We start from the raw sequence: 15,766 nt of genomic DNA on the forward strand, positions 1-15,766 counted from the left end.
TTAAGTTTGATCCAGATTAAGTTTGAATCAATATACATATAATAACCCTTGGATTTGATAATAGCGCTTTTCACATCTTCTTGACGTTTCAAAGCGCTTCACAGAATATACTGTAACGTGAATTGACTGTATATTTGTGAGTGAGACGCGGCAGCTAATTGCACACAGCAGTGTCCCAAAAACAGTCGTGGATTGAACTGACCAATATATTATAGTTTTTTTTCTTGAGGGATTATTAGGCGTGTGGCGTAAGGAAACTTGCCCAAGGTTTCACCCTGCCGGGAATCAGACCCAGGTCTCTCGCTTGTGAGGCGAGTGCTCTAACCACTGAGCTACAGGACTCCATCAAATAAATATGATGGGAGTCATAAATTGTTTGTTTTGTGTATGCTTCAATAGGAAGGTCTTGCATCAAAGTGCATTTTTTGAATGTCTGAGCACATCCACATTCCCTCTTTATCTCTCAATCACTTCTCTAACATCCACAACGACATGCGTTTATAGAGCTTTCTTCATGTAGATTCTCAGAGATAATGCCTCAGAGGACTTTACAATTCCGGGGTGGGACATTATTCACGTTGTTAACTTGCCCAAGGTTTCGCCCTGTCGGGAATCGAACCCAGGTCTCTCGCTTGCTCTCTCTCGCTCGCTCTCGCTGTAAACACTGAGCCACAGGACTCCCATCAAATGAAAAAAAAAGCGGTATGTTATTTTCACAGTGTAAGTTGTATATTTTCTTGTAAGTTGCGTAAAATACTCCTTTTACAAGGATTTATCATTATTATCAAGTGAAAAGATGATAATGTTATGACACTGCGCTTTATCATGTCATCGAGACGTCTTAAAGCATTTTACGGGATATGCAATAAAGTGGTGCGAATTTTGTGGGAGAATAATATTAAACCGATCCGCATGTAGAAGTTTAATTTGTTGTTTTCGCAAGTCCACATTTGTTGTGCTAATGTGACCGAGTAGTTTGTGGCTGTTGATGTTTGGTGACTTGGGATTTGTTGGTTGCTAATGCTCCCAAAATGGAAGTCACAATGAACCTTCTCTTCATTAAAAGTAAAAATGCTAAAAATCCCTTTTTCTTTTACAGATATCCTGAGTGACAGACTATCATTTAAGCAGCACTTCTGGTTGGATTTCTAGAGTCTGCTGTTTCTTTGCACAAACATTCGATGAATGGTTGATCACAAAAAAACGATAAGATTTAACGGAAGCCAACTGGATAGGACATCTGTGGCTATAACTTGTTGAAATTGTGTTGATGAATGAATTGTCACCAATTTAACCAGTAGGCGCTGTGAAAGTTTCAAACACATCCCTAGTTACATACAATCTGCTGTGTCCCACAGCCCTGTCTGGGACTCCCCAGAGAGAGTGCGAGCATGTGCGCTCGTTGTGAAAGGAAACAATTTACATCTATTTAGGAGTTCAGTTTAGGGTTCAGATGCCGGTTTCAATAGAAGAGTCAATGTGAATGAGCAGCCACGCAGTGTGCCGGGTCTGATGTTGCATTATGTTTTGTTTATGCACAGACACAGTGCTGAAATCCTGGCTCAGCAATCAAATCCACATGGCTGAACAGCTGCAGAAATGTGCTTTTTTTTAAAAAAAAGCATTTGCACAGCACAGATCAAACAATACGAGCACATTTCTCTTTTGTTTGTGAATTAACAGGGAGTGCAGCAGGTGATGGAGGGAGGAGGGGTGGTTAGTTGTAAACATCCCCACTGGAAGGGGAAGAAATGAGTCAGCCTCTATGGGGACAGTGAAACCAGAGGGTTGAGTTCCTAATTTGCTGCCAGATTCCTGTTGGCATATGTTCATACCTGCACCTACTCCTGAGAAGGGTCTGGTTTACACCAGCAGCAATGTAATGCAATCTACTGTGGCAAATGGAGGTTAAGATTGCAGCATAATTTTGACTTGCTACTATAAGAGTATCTTTAGATAAACTCTCGTCATTAGACACACGATGGAAGCAGACGGGAGAATAACAGGGCACGGATGACTTTAATTGTTCAAATTTATACTTTGGTCAAATGAGGACTGAAAACAAAATTCACACATACAGTACAAGCTGCTTGGCTGAAAAGTGAAGAAAGTTCCTTAAGTCAAAGGAACCTTGGATAAAACATGTTCCTTTCCTCGTGAATGTGAGAGCTACATCAGACAATAATAATAATCCTTGCATTTGCTATAGCACCTCATCACATCAAAATGTATCAAATCACTTCATAGGGTTTCTGTAAAATGTAGAGACTATAATTGTGGGCAAATTCAGTTGCCAGTTTGAGCACAGCACAAACAGCTATAAAGGGAATGACCAATCTTTTAGTTGTGGGATTATTGGCTGCGTCACTGGAGAAACTCCCTTCTTTTCAAATAGTCCCATGGGATTTTTAATACTCACCAACATCTCTGCTGAAGGATGGCCTGTCTCACAATGTAACGCTCCCCTATTATTTTCTGGCATTTCCTAGACTAGACAATGTCCACGACCAGGAACTTAAAACCATAATCTTCTGACTCAGAAGGAAAAATCCCTACTAATTCAGCCAGACTGACACTTTATCACTGTTAACAGGTTTACATGTGAAACTGTTTGACTGAAGTTTGACTGTGATTGATAATAATGTCAAGCAGTGTACAAGATGGGAAAATTACATCTTGGTTTGACCTCCCATCATTTCAAACCAATTTAAGCAACTGTCTGGCCACCACACAGGGTTTGGCATTAATCACTATCACACTCTAATACAGTGTTGGAGAAGAACTGCATTCTCAGAGGAACCGTCCTGTGGATGAGATGTTAAACTGAGGCCCATCTGGCTTTTCAGGTGGACACTGAAGATCCAATGGCAGTAATGGAGAGGAGAGTGGAGTTTCTCCTGGTCAACAATCCCTCAGTTAAAATTGTTCCCAAATTGGCTGCTGCATTTACCTACAACATACACAGCTCCTATACTTTGCAGTAAATCCCGTGAAGTACTTTAAGACATTCTCCCTGACTTATTGCAATTACCTATAATAACAGTCGGTACCTATTACTTATTATTAGTCACCACGTCGTACCTTTTCCAGTGTTGCATAGCTGCTATAGATCACTATTGCAGTCATCACGCTGCAGGTTAGTAGGAAATCTTTTCAGGCTTCACTAACTAAAATCTGGTCTTCATAAGATCTACTGTTCAATGTTGTAATAAATAAGAATGCAAACTTAAGAGCGGAGCGAGTAATTTAAGGTCGTGAATTCGTGTGAATGTGGTGGAAGAGAAAGAAAGAAATGGTGTTCAGGGTTTCCTATCATATTCACTGACTGATGATGTGTGACATGTTTGCTACACTTTATCAGCAGTATGTAACTCTCAACCAACTGTCGTTATAAACAAACCAATAACTAACTAACTAACTAACTAACTAACTAACTAACTAACTAACTAACTAACTAACTAACTAACTAACTAACTAACTAATTAACCCTTCCATGTGATATAATAACTTACACGCTAGTAAGATGCCCCAAGCGCTTCACATGATTTACTGGAATTCATAGGACCGATGGGAAATCTTTTTTTCTTTATTCTAATTATTATTACTATTATTCTGAGAGGAGCTTCTGCTTTGATATAAATTATGAAACTGATGCAGTCGCAGAGCTGTCAAGTGGGACGAAAAGTAGCCACCAAAAGAGAGGCGTGAATATTGTCACTTTCCCATCATGATCACTGTGCACTGAGGCCACTTTCTTTATGTATGATTGTTTTTAAATTACATTTATCATCTCTTGACTTGTCTGAACTGCTGGAAAATCCATCCAAGTGTGGATCCATACAGTTTCAACTGCATAGAGCCTTGGTCAGACCCCATCAGTTTTTGGGCATCGGATCTCAGGAAGGATACACTGGCTCTGGAGAGTTTCAACGCAGAATCACCAGAATGATACCAGGGTTCAAAGGATTAAATCACGAGGACAGGTTGCATGAACTTGGTCACATTTTCAAGACTGAGGTGGATAGATATTTGTTAGGTCAGGGTATCAAGGGATACGGTGCAAGGGCAGGTAATTGGAGTTGAGGTACAGATCAGCCATAAGAACATAAGAAATGCTAGACGAAAAAAGACCAAGGTCCATCTAGTTCACCTTCCACCTTCCCGGGGATCGCATGCACATATGTCCCGAAATACCTATATACTATATCCCATAATGTCATTTCCTAAAAGAAAACTGTGTTTGAAAGAATCAACACTTTGTTTGATAGAACCAACACTTCGGAAGAAGCCACGATCTTAGAGAAAGGCCGAACAGGCTCGAGGGACTGAATGGCCTACTCCGGTTCCTATGTTCCTATGATCTTCAGGAAAGCAACGACTTTTGACAAAATAACTGTAGTTATAACATGATTCAAAGTACTAATGTCAAGAATGATTGCGATCCTCAAGTGCTTTGTACAGACGTCAATGTCCTAGGATTGCTGAACAAAGTACAATAATCTCCATCCAAACATTTTTACAACAACAACAACTTGGACGTATATAGCGCCCTCCACGCCGGACGGCTTCTCAGGGAGCTTTTAGAAGTTTATACATGTGTTCTGTTTGTACATGTTCATACTGTTTGAGTCTTTAGTATACCTCGCATTAAAGACGTTTGATTTAATGGTTTTTATAACAAATCTGAATAGATTGCAAAGAGATGATCACTGATGGTGACCTTTGTCACACTTCATCCAAAAAAATTATAGTCACTTGTTTAATGGTGCACTACTTACTTCAGTGAAAGTGAATAATCATTCTTGCTGCTTTGACTGTTTCGAACAAGATAACTGCATTCTTTACACAATCGCAGAAGGTTTTCTGCATCTATTCGGCTGATTCCTCCATGGTACCATCTGTGAGAGAGCGAGAGAGAAACATTAAAGAAAAAAAACCCCAGGAATGGAAGTAGGTCAACATTATTTTGCACGGGATTTGCAATGAACCTGTCAGCTAGTGGGGGGACTTTACTCCTTTCTGGAAACAGCACAGGATCTTTATATCTTAACATTTTATTTAATTCGGAGAATATAACAAAAAACATATGGTGGACAAGTTGCCAAACATACACGCATTGTTTCGCTGGGTATTCACTAAAAGGGAAAGTTGTGCTTGGCATAATAATAAGAAGCTAATAAGAAGCTTTTACTGTGAATCAGAAGCAAGATTGAGTCTAAAATGCTGGTGAACAAGCACCAATATCAAGGACAATTACACATTGTGCACAGGCTGCTGTGGTTCGGTCAACTCACAGCTATATTTTATTTAAAGCAACATTTTCCTGCCTGCACGGTATTTTCATTCGATTCCGCAAGTTTCTTTTGGTTTCTCTCGGTGCATAATCGTGCGTTTTATGCTGGAATTAAATTTCCTTACATTTAACTACTGTAATAGATACAGAACATACAGATTAGAGGAAGTACTGTGGTTCCGTTAGGATTAAGTTAAGGCTGTAACTTTTGGACAGCTAAAATCAAAAATTCTGGGGAGAAATATTCCGAAGATTACAGGAAGAGAAAATTATGGACTGTATTTATTTACTTGGGGACCGCACAGAAAAATAATAAAGGGCCTTCCTAGTCTTGTTCATTCCCATGTTTCTATAACAGTACCTGGTGCAGTGACAATTTTACCTACTACCCACTGTTAGTGAAGTCTCAAAATCTATTAAGAGCAGCTGTTGAAAATTTCTTTGCTCCACATCTGTTCTCAATAGTGAGTTATTAACAAGAGCTGTATCAAGTGTTTCAGAAGACTGCACTTAGATCACCCCTCCCCACAGCCAATCATAAATACTCTAAAAAATATTACTCGCTAACATCTAAGCATGAGTCGGAAACGTGTGGAAATTTAGCATCCTCTTGGGAAGACCCACTTAGTTTTCAATCTCACGAGATCTGATCTGACTGTAGTACTTGGCTCATTCAAGTGTGGATGTGATACATTTCTGAACTGAATTCTCTCTCTGTCTCAGTCTCTCTCGGTTTCTTTTTTGTATTTTACAGCACGTGTATCCATTAGGACTCCCTCCGACCTAAAGTCCCAGCGGTTTGGGAGGCCGCTTTGGGAATAAAACGGAAATTAAGAGACTCACTGGATCAGATTGTTAGAAGGGAAAAGCACAAACCAAGTGGAAACAAAGAACAAAATACCAACAGCGTCGAATTACATTTGTACAGCGCCTTTCACCTCCCGGGGTGCAGGACAGTGAGGGATCCGCACCCGAGCTGGTGGGTGGTATCAGAAAGGGTGGCGGTGCGGGGAGGGTAGGGATAGGAGGGTGACCAGGTAGCCAGGTAGACGTGCAGGAGAGAAACCAAAAGATACAATGGAGATGATCATACCAAAAAAAAAAGCTTTTCCTCAAATATAAATCTATAAATAAACAGAGAGGACAGAGAGGAGGCATGGTGAAGGAGCCTGGCCAAGACCGCTATCAGCTAACACTATAGGGAATATCAAAAACAATGATTTTTACAAAAAAATAAACAAGTCATAGCAACAAGGCAGTTAAGAGAACAGTAAGCTCCCTGGACGATTCCAAAGGGGATATAGATCGAATGACTTAGGGCCAATAGATATCTTAAGTATGTTTTTGTCCCAGTACTCACAGAGGAAAACATCGACTGCCTGCCAAAGCTGGAGGCGTTGTTTCCAGTACAAGATGAGGAGCTGTGCGCAACTGGCTGCCACGTTCGCCCACAAATATACACTCAATTCACTTTACAGTGTGTTCTGTGAAGCGCTTTGGGACGTCCTCCCGACGTGAAAAGCGCTATATCAAATGCAAGGATTATTATACAAATACAGCAACAACCAGGGCTAAAGGTCAGCTTGAACTGAGCAGATCTGATGAGAATTAAGGAAGTGGCCAATTAAATTTATTATGCTTTATTATGGTCGGTAAATTTAGGGACTCATTGGAAAGAGGATCGAGGACAAGGATCATAACGCTGGTTTGCTGTGTCAGTCTGGCTCAGTCGGTAGCAATCTCCCTCTGAGTCAGAAGGTTGTGGGTCCAAGCTCCATGTTGGTACTTGGAAATTATATAGTCTGAGCAGATGCTTCAGTGCAGTGCTGGGGGTGCATTGCATTGTCGGAGGTACTGTCTTTCGGATGAGACGATAAATCGAGGTTCCACCTGCCTGTTGAAGTGGATCCCATGAAAATATTTGAAAGGAGAAGGGACTTTCTCCCGGTGTCCCGGCCAACAATCTCACAGATAAAATTAACCATTCACTTCATGCTTGTGGGGACATTGCTGTGCGCAAAGTGTCTACCCTGTTCCCCCCATGTAACACACAATCACTGCACTTTACAGTTTATCCCGCGAAGCACTTTGGGACATTCTCTTGGCCGGAAATACCAAGAGTAAGGATTATTGAGATTATTATTAATCTGCAAAAAAGGGGCAAAAAGATGATGTGGAAACTACAGACAAGCGAGTACGACATGTGTACACTCCCTCATGAGAGGCTAGTTCGCAAAGTTAGAAGGCACAGATTTGGTTTGTGCGTGTGAGTGTGTGTGTTGGGGGTGGGTGGTGGGGGGGGGGCAGTGAGTATAGTAAAGCTTCTGAAGTGGCTGAATCATAACACGCAATGGGTAATTGTATATGGAGCTTCAAGACACGAACGCCGTTAATACCGTTCAGTAACACAGTATAGTTTTGAAATCGCCTCACCGAGGGGAACACCACACTTTAAACAAGTAATTTTTTTAAAAAATTCCATTCTATTCTGCTGTAAATTTCCCCAAATGGAGAGTTGGATTGCATTAGGACGAGATGATACAATTTGATTACAATTGGACTGTGCCTACTTACAATTCACGTCAGAAGATCGGCCCATCTCCTATGATCTTACCTTCTTTCATTTGAGGACCATCAGCAAATTCCCTATAATCCCCTCAATTATTCCCAGCCTCTTTTGTGAGGTGGTGAGTATAGGCAGAGGGTTGTGACAAAAATGCAGATGATGTGGATACGATGTGATGCATATTTCTGGGAACACTGTCAAGGTCACTCCCTTTGTTTGATGAACACCAGCATGCTTCATGTGTCCCTCCCATCTCAAAGGGTTGTCAAACCCTTTTGAGATGTTATCCTGACGTGAACGTAAATTATATTTGTATTTATTGCTAAATGCTGGGATCATTTGCTATTCAAACAGGAAACAGACAGTACCTGACCTCACTGCATTAGTCAGTGCGGAAGGTTGGACTTACACTTGTTTTTCCAGTGGTGCAGTGGGGTCTACTCTCTCTCCTAAAATCCCACAGAATTCCGGGCTTCCGTGTTTGATTAGAGCCGGAGGTCGTAGGTGTCTTCGTCTGTCACACAAGGGAGAAGACGACTGCTTCTTCTCAATACCGTTGAACTGAGCTATATGGAGAAAACAAGACAGAAAGAGCAGACTTAAAAACAAGATAATAATATTCGTTGCATTTGGAATAGCACCTCGTCACGTTTCAATGGCTTAAAGCGCTTCATAGAGTTTTCTGTAAAGTGTAGTGACTGTATTTGTGACGTGAATGTGGCAGCTAATTTGCACAAGGCAACGTGCCGCAAACAGTCACGAAGTGAATAACCTTTGGATTTTTTGATTGTTTGCTGGGACACGGGGAGAAAATCCCTTTCTCGTTTCGAAACGTTGCCTGACCGATAGACCTCGGTTCGATGGGTTGGTTGGAAGGACGGTATCTCTGACAAGCCGTGCTCGCCCAGCACTGCATTGGAGCAGTAGCCCAGACTGTCAGCTCAAAGCTGTCCAATGATCAAGGAAGCTGTATCTCAAAATGAGCCAAATTGATCAAAGCCTGCAGGTCGGAGCCACGCACATTGAATTTTTGGCAGTATTTTGGGGAGGGTTGGGCGGGGGTGAGAAGTCCTGAAATATCAGAGGTGCCAACCCTTGGATAAAACATTCAATCAATGTCGTGTCTAGTGACACAGATGAAGTTAAATATTTCATTGCCCTATTTTGAAGGGTGGAGAAATCGTCTAATCTCCTCGTAAAATATCCTTCCCTCACTGAGATTAACCAAAAGCATAACATTCTGTAATTGATCTTACTGTTGTTTGTGGGACGTTGCTGATACATATTAGTTATAGTAGAGCCAACTGGCCCATTAGCCTACATAATAAGTCACTGCAAAGTACTGCAAAGCGCAAAGTGCTTTGAAATGCAACGAGAAAAGCACCATTATTATAATACAACTCATCATTTCAATTAAAAAAAACTAAACACTGGAAATTGACAGCAGTTCTATCAACATCTGAAAGACACTAAAAAAAGGTTAATGTTTTGGGTGTGAATCTTCATTAGGTTCTGATTTTTGGAGGGTTTATTTCAGACTTCGTGGGTTCCCCAATTTTCTTTTTATTTCCCGTTCTAATGACTTATCCATTAATTATTTTCCCTTTCGTACAAAAAAACCCACATTTATTAGCCATCACTGACGAGAGGTTATGTGACCACGTGTAACCTACTTAGAAACAAATTTGCAGGTTGTCGGCAATGTCGTTTGTAAATGCATTAGCACATCTGCCACACTTAGATCTGTTCCTGATATCACTAATTGGAAGTGGCAGCTAATTAAGACGGAATAATGGGAGGACGCGGAGAGTTCGGACGTCGGCTGAATGAAAAATACGTGGATTTCAAAATGAGATTTGGAAAAGGATTATTTAAAATATTCTATGAAGGGGTCAGTTAAGCCGGGCAGAGGGGAGAGGATTTTGATGTGAATACATTGTTTTACAAGTCCAGGGGGCCTGCTTCAATTGGTGCGTTGCCAAAAGTAGCCTGAGGAGACATGCCATATTGGTATATGCTGACTCGGTGACATATCCAGTGGCTCCTTTCTCCACCAGCTGTTCCCCATCCTCACCATTCCTAGATGTCAATCCTGACATTTGAGGACTTATTTAAGAACCGGCTTGATGTGATAAGGGGGATAATTCTGCAAGGATGAAATCAAATGACTCGCTCCATCAAATCCTCGCCTGTGAAGAAATATGCCGTCACTACACTTATTAATCAGTGCACTTATTATTATGCACTTATTATCAAATACCCTGGAGTGCTGTCAAATGTCTTGATGTTAAGAGGCACTGATATTAAATGCCAGGATTTTTACAGTTATTTAGAAGCAAAACGTTCAGCAAACAGCTAGGATTGTAAATGATGAGATACCAGAGTGGTCTATTGAACAGACTGTTTCTCCCTTTCTCCTCGCCTGAAAACACTGACTTGTGTTGAGGTACATTTCCAAAGGTTCTGTGTTCCTCCCTTGACCTTCTCCAAATGTCCAAGCAAGCTCGCAGTTAAGTCGAAGTGTAAGTTAAAATGAGTTGTCATTTTTCATGTTTTGGCAAATGTACAGTAACTTTTTTTAAACTACGAAATAATTTGTCAACATTTTCAGCAGTGGTGAGATTTGCATAAGAAAACCAAATTCAGCCTATCCATTCTAAATCGCCTTCTGAAGAGAGTGGATTGCTGCTTAATCTACTGACTGTCGGCACATCGAAGAGGAAGGTCTTCGGGTGCGATTTGAAGTCAGTCAAAAAAGAAAGTAAAGTGGAGGGATTGCAGCAGGGAATTTCAGAGTTTCGGGCATACTGGCTGAAGGCACGGCCACTGATGGTGGAGAGGACAGATCGGAAAACACGCAGAAGGTCAGAGCTAGCGGAGCGAAGGGGGAGGGTAGAGGAGTGGGGTATGAGCGGGTTAGAGAGGCAGGGAGGTCGTAGAGCATGAAGTGGTGATTGTGAGGGTTCAGATATCAAATCATTCAGCGATAGAGAGCCAGTGGATACTGGCCAGGACTAGGGTTATGAGGTGCAGAGTTTGGTGATGGGTGAGGACGTGGGAGGCAGAATTTTACATCAGTCGGACTTCGTGAATGCTGGAACTGGGGAGACTGGTGAGGAGGGCATTGGAGAAGTTGAGACAAAGCCATGGATCAACAGCGTTAGGTATAGTTGGAGAACAGNAAAAAACCTGCCTATTAGATTTACTACAACACTAAATTATTACAGATCCACATGTCACTTACTACACAAGGAAACCATTTAGCTGATCAGCAAAGCTTGAATAAGACAACTATGACTATATAGCACCAGATACCTGTTTCTACAATGTCTGGAAACAATATCCAGACTCCATGGGGCAAGCAAGATAAGATCCTCTGTACAGTATTGCAGAGATAAATCAAAAGTATACAGCTAGGATTTTGTCCAGCTTTCATTCACCAAACTAAATCCACACTTCAATCCAGATTTCTTATTCAAAAATTGCTGCAAGCAATATTAAATCAGTGTTTGTGAACTTTGGACTAATTACATGTCTCGAATAAAACTGAACATATTGCACCAATTTTGAAAAGAACAATATTCTGCTGAGCTGAGGTCACTCTTTATACTATTGTTCTCTCCCACCATGTCTGTTGTCCTCCTCAAGGTGGACATATCCTAATAGAACCCAAATGTTAATCCTTGCATTTGATATAGCGCCTTATCGCGCGTTGAGACGTCTCAAAGTGCTTCACAGAATATGCTGTAAAGTGAGTTGACTGTGTATTTTGTGGGTGAAACACGGCAGCCAATTGCACGCAGTCGTGGATTGAGTGACCACATTTTTAGGTGGTTTTTGGCTAAAACTTGCTTTTCGGCCACAAAAAAAGACTTTTCTGCTTAGTGGAGGGTTCTATTGCAATTGGAGCAGAGCCTTAAAATGTGAACTAAGATAGTTAAAACTGAAGTCAGTACACATTTCTTCCCCCCAAAAGAGTTGTGAAGATATGGTTTGCTCCGCCTCAGAAACAGAGGTGAAATCAATGGGGATATGTAAAAGAGATACAAACAGATAATAATAATAATCCTTGATTTGATATAGTGTCTTATCACATCTTCTAGATATTTCAAAGCGCTTCACAGAATATACCGTAAAGTGAATTGTCCCACAAACAGTCGTGCATTGAGTGACCAAATTATTATTTCCTAATCAAAAAATTTTTTTTTGAAGGGGTTATTATCTCGGAAAAGCAATCTGCTAATCACTGACAACCGGGTTCCTACTTACCGCTAGGTAGACAGAGGCGCGTGGAGTAAGGAAACTTGCCTATAAGGTTTCGCCCCCTGCCCGGGAATCGAACCCAGGTCCTTTCGCTTGCAAGGCAAGTGCTCTGTGCTATAGGACTCCACAATACGTAAGATACTTGGGTAGCTGAGGTATTAACTGGTATGGCGAAAGGGTGGACTCTTACAATTAAAAGATCTGCCAAGATTTAATAAACCGGTGGAACAGGTTCAATGGACTGACTAAGTCTCCTCCTAGTTCCTGATTTCCTATGTTTTGAGTGGCTGTCTGATAGACAGGAGCTAGCCGCTTCGAGCCCTGTTACTCTATTCTTATTTTGATTACAAGACAGTCAAATCCCACGTCACCTCAAGGTCTGAGTGTAAACTGTGGTCCTGCCAATTCCTCCACACAAAATGGCTGGGATTGAGTACTCCTCACATGGGGAATCTATGCGATCAGCCTAAGGCTGTCACGCTGTAATTGTGCAATCGTGTCAGGTGTAATTTTAAAGCTTGTTCGGCTCAGCGTTTACAGAGGCTATGTGCTATGCCTCGGGTGTGCACCGTAAACCTGTCACGTATTTTAAATGAGAATTGCTAATTGAGAGAGGTAAAATATTTGTTGTGACGTTCTAAAGATTAAATCTCTTTTCATTTCAATGGGCTTAGAAACATGGAAACATAGAAACCAACAGTGCAGAAGGAGGCCATTTGGCCCATCAAGTCTCCGGTGGCTCATAAAACAAGGAGATCAATTCAATCCCATAGCCCCACCTTATCCCCGAACCCATTCAAGCCCCTCTCTTTTACATGCCTGCCCACTTCCCTCTTCAAAGCTACAATGGACACTGCCTCCAACACCTCAACATCCCAACTACTCTCTGGATGAAAACGAATCCTCCTAATATCTCCTTTCGATGTTCTTGTGGAAATCTTATAACTATGTCCTCTAGTCAATGAAAATAACGTCTCCCCATTTACCCTATCAAAATCCCCTCATAATTTTGATAGCTCTATCAGGTCCCACTCGACCTTCTCTGCTCCATTGAAAACTGATCCAGCTTCTCCAATCTCTCCTCCTAACGTCATCCCCTTCATCCCTGGAATCTTGTTCGGAAATCTTCTGTGCACCCCATCTCTAAAGTGTTAGCATCTTTCCCGAAGTGAGGTGCCCAAAACTGGATAGTACTCCAGCTGAGGTCTAACCAATGATTTGTACAAACTTAGCATTAACTTAGCAGGATCCAAAACTCTTGTCTGTCCAGCGCCTTGGGACATCCTCCCGACATGAAAGGCACTATACAAATATAATTTTGTTATTCTTGTTGTTGTTGTAATGGTTTTCTTTTGCATTTTATGCCCTTGTGTATAAAACCCAGCTTGCTATTAGCTTTCTTTAAAGTCTTTGCCATTTGCGATGCCACTTTCAATGACTTATGTAACTTCACTCCCTACTTCTCAGGTTATCCATCAGTAGTCTCCAGCAATCTCCCTGTTTATTGCAAGAATGTAAAGAATGCCCTGGAATTGCAGCTAAATATAAAAAAAACTCATCTATTTGCTCTGAATGGATTTTTCCTGGACCAAAGAAAACCTCAATCCAGAAAGCAACTCCAATTACACGCCCTTGCCACATATCACTTAATACCCTGACCTAACAAATGTCATGCATTTATCTGTATTGAACTTAATTTTCCAGTTATTGGCTGATGTCCACACCCTATTCAGCTCTCTTTGTAGGACCTTTTCTGCCTCCTCCAATTCCACAGTTCCTCCAACCTGATGGGCAAAAATTTAACTATCTTACATTGGGTCTGTGAATCCAGGTCATTAATATATATGAGGAACAGGAGGGGTCCCAGTAATGACCCCTGAGGCACGTTGCTTAATACATCTCTCCGTTTTGACCTCCCTCCCTAACAATGAGCCTCTGCTCCCTTCCCTTCAGGCAATTTTGAATCCATGTCCACGTCGTACCCTTAATACACAAAGACAACAGTTTGTCGAGAGGTCTTTCATGTGGTACTTTGTCAAACCCCTTTTGGAAGTCTAGATGTACTACATCATTTAGCTTTCCATAGACAATTTAGGCTGTCACCTCCTCAAAGAACCCTTATGAGGTTGTCTGACAAGATCTGCCTCTGCTAAACCCATGTTAGCTGTCATTTATTAGATTATTTCCACCCAAGAAACCTTCCATATTCTTCCTGATGATTGTCTCCACCATTTTTTCACCTACTGAGGTCAGATCTGTGGTTGAGTAAATTGTCAACATTATCAAGACTCGTAAATTAATAAAAGCCACTTGGGCAAAATACCAGAGGTTGATTTAAGGTATTATACTCAATCAGAAGGGGGAAAAAAAGAGTGAAATTCCTTTGGAAAAGCAGAGAAAAAAAATCAATTAAAGGAAAACAAAACTGGCGGAACAATCTCCATTCTTCTCCAGCACTATTTTAATTATTGAAGTTTCAACATGGACTGACCAGGCTCCACTGACTCCCCATCCCACAGAGGATACAGTTCAAAATCCTGGTCCTCACCTTCAAAGCCCTCCACGGTCTTGCTCCTTCCTACCTCTGTGAGCTTCTAATGCCATATCAACCTGTTTGCTCCCTTGGCTCAGCAAGCTCCGGCCTGCCCCACCATCGGCAGTTGGGCCTTCAGACTCTCTGCCCCCCACCCTTTGGAACTCCATCCCAGTCACCCTTCGCCTTGCTCCCTTCCCTCCCTTGCCTCCTTCAAAGCACGTATCAAGGCCCCCATTCGACCACGCCTTCGGCCACCCTCCTACCTCTACTCTCCCTCCCTCCACACCCTCCTGATCGCAACCCCCTGCTCGGGTCCAAATCTCAGACTGCCCAGCGCCTCTGGACGTCCTCCCGACCTGAACGGCGCAATACACACATAATTTGTTGCTTTGTTGTTGCTCCTCATTGTGCAACGTAGTTCAACTGAGCAAGATTCCAGGAGTGCATCACCTGTGCAGATTGGGCCCAGATACCAGACTGCTACAATCACATGAATGACACGGTATTGCTTAAGATAGGTTACAAATCCCTGTTAAACCTTTGCGTTTTAATGTAACTATTTCCTCCGAGAATAAGGGATTCTGATCATTCTCTTTTCGAATGTCCTCCGGTGTGTATTAGTCCCACAGCGCTGTATGGTGAATCAACACACACAAGCCGAGCAGGCAGAAACATTTAAATATGAAACTGTAGGGAAGGTTCTTTCAGAGAACCAGCAAAGGTACGATGGGCTGAATGACCTTCTCCTGTGCTTGTAAATTTCTATGGTTCCAATTTTGCGAAACAAGCATAATTGTTGCAGATTTCTGAATTTCCATCAAAGGTGAAATGAATTTAAAAATAAAATTGACCGCACATTTGGCAGCCTGGTTGCAATTACCTGGGCTGATTGAAGTCGAGAAGCCCCTTTTTTCTTTTCTGAACAAGCCCATTTTCAGGTTGTACAGGAAAGACGCCACCTCAAGTGTTGTAACAGCAGGACCTTAGGAGGGGGTCCGTTGAAGCTTCAACCTATTTTTAGGGCCGATTTTACTTCACCGAAGAAGGTGGTGACCTTAAACAGCTGGAGCCTGTTGCCCCAGGGCTATCTTATCTTATCTCTGGAAAA

The 15,766-nt window shown here is 41.8% G+C and overlaps 1 protein-coding gene across 1 annotated transcript in view; it reads right to left on the reverse strand.

Moving 5' to 3' along the window:
• The window catches only part of LOC103182135 (SH2 domain-containing adapter protein B), an 81,178-nt gene that overhangs the window by 14,500 nt on the left and 50,912 nt on the right, over positions 1-15,766 (reverse strand). Inside the window, exons 4-5 of the mRNA XM_007899003.2 lie at positions 8,269-8,425; positions 4,779-4,898 (exon numbers count right to left, since the gene is read on the reverse strand). Of these exons, the coding sequence (XP_007897194.1) occupies positions 4,779-4,898; positions 8,269-8,425 (277 nt within the window). The remainder of the gene's footprint in view (positions 1-4,778; positions 4,899-8,268; positions 8,426-15,766) is intronic.

This window comes from Callorhinchus milii, unplaced genomic scaffold, assembly GCF_018977255.1.
Source record: "Callorhinchus milii isolate IMCB2004 unplaced genomic scaffold, IMCB_Cmil_1.0 Scaffold1, whole genome shotgun sequence".
Lineage (NCBI taxonomy): Eukaryota > Metazoa > Chordata > Chondrichthyes > Chimaeriformes > Callorhinchidae > Callorhinchus > Callorhinchus milii.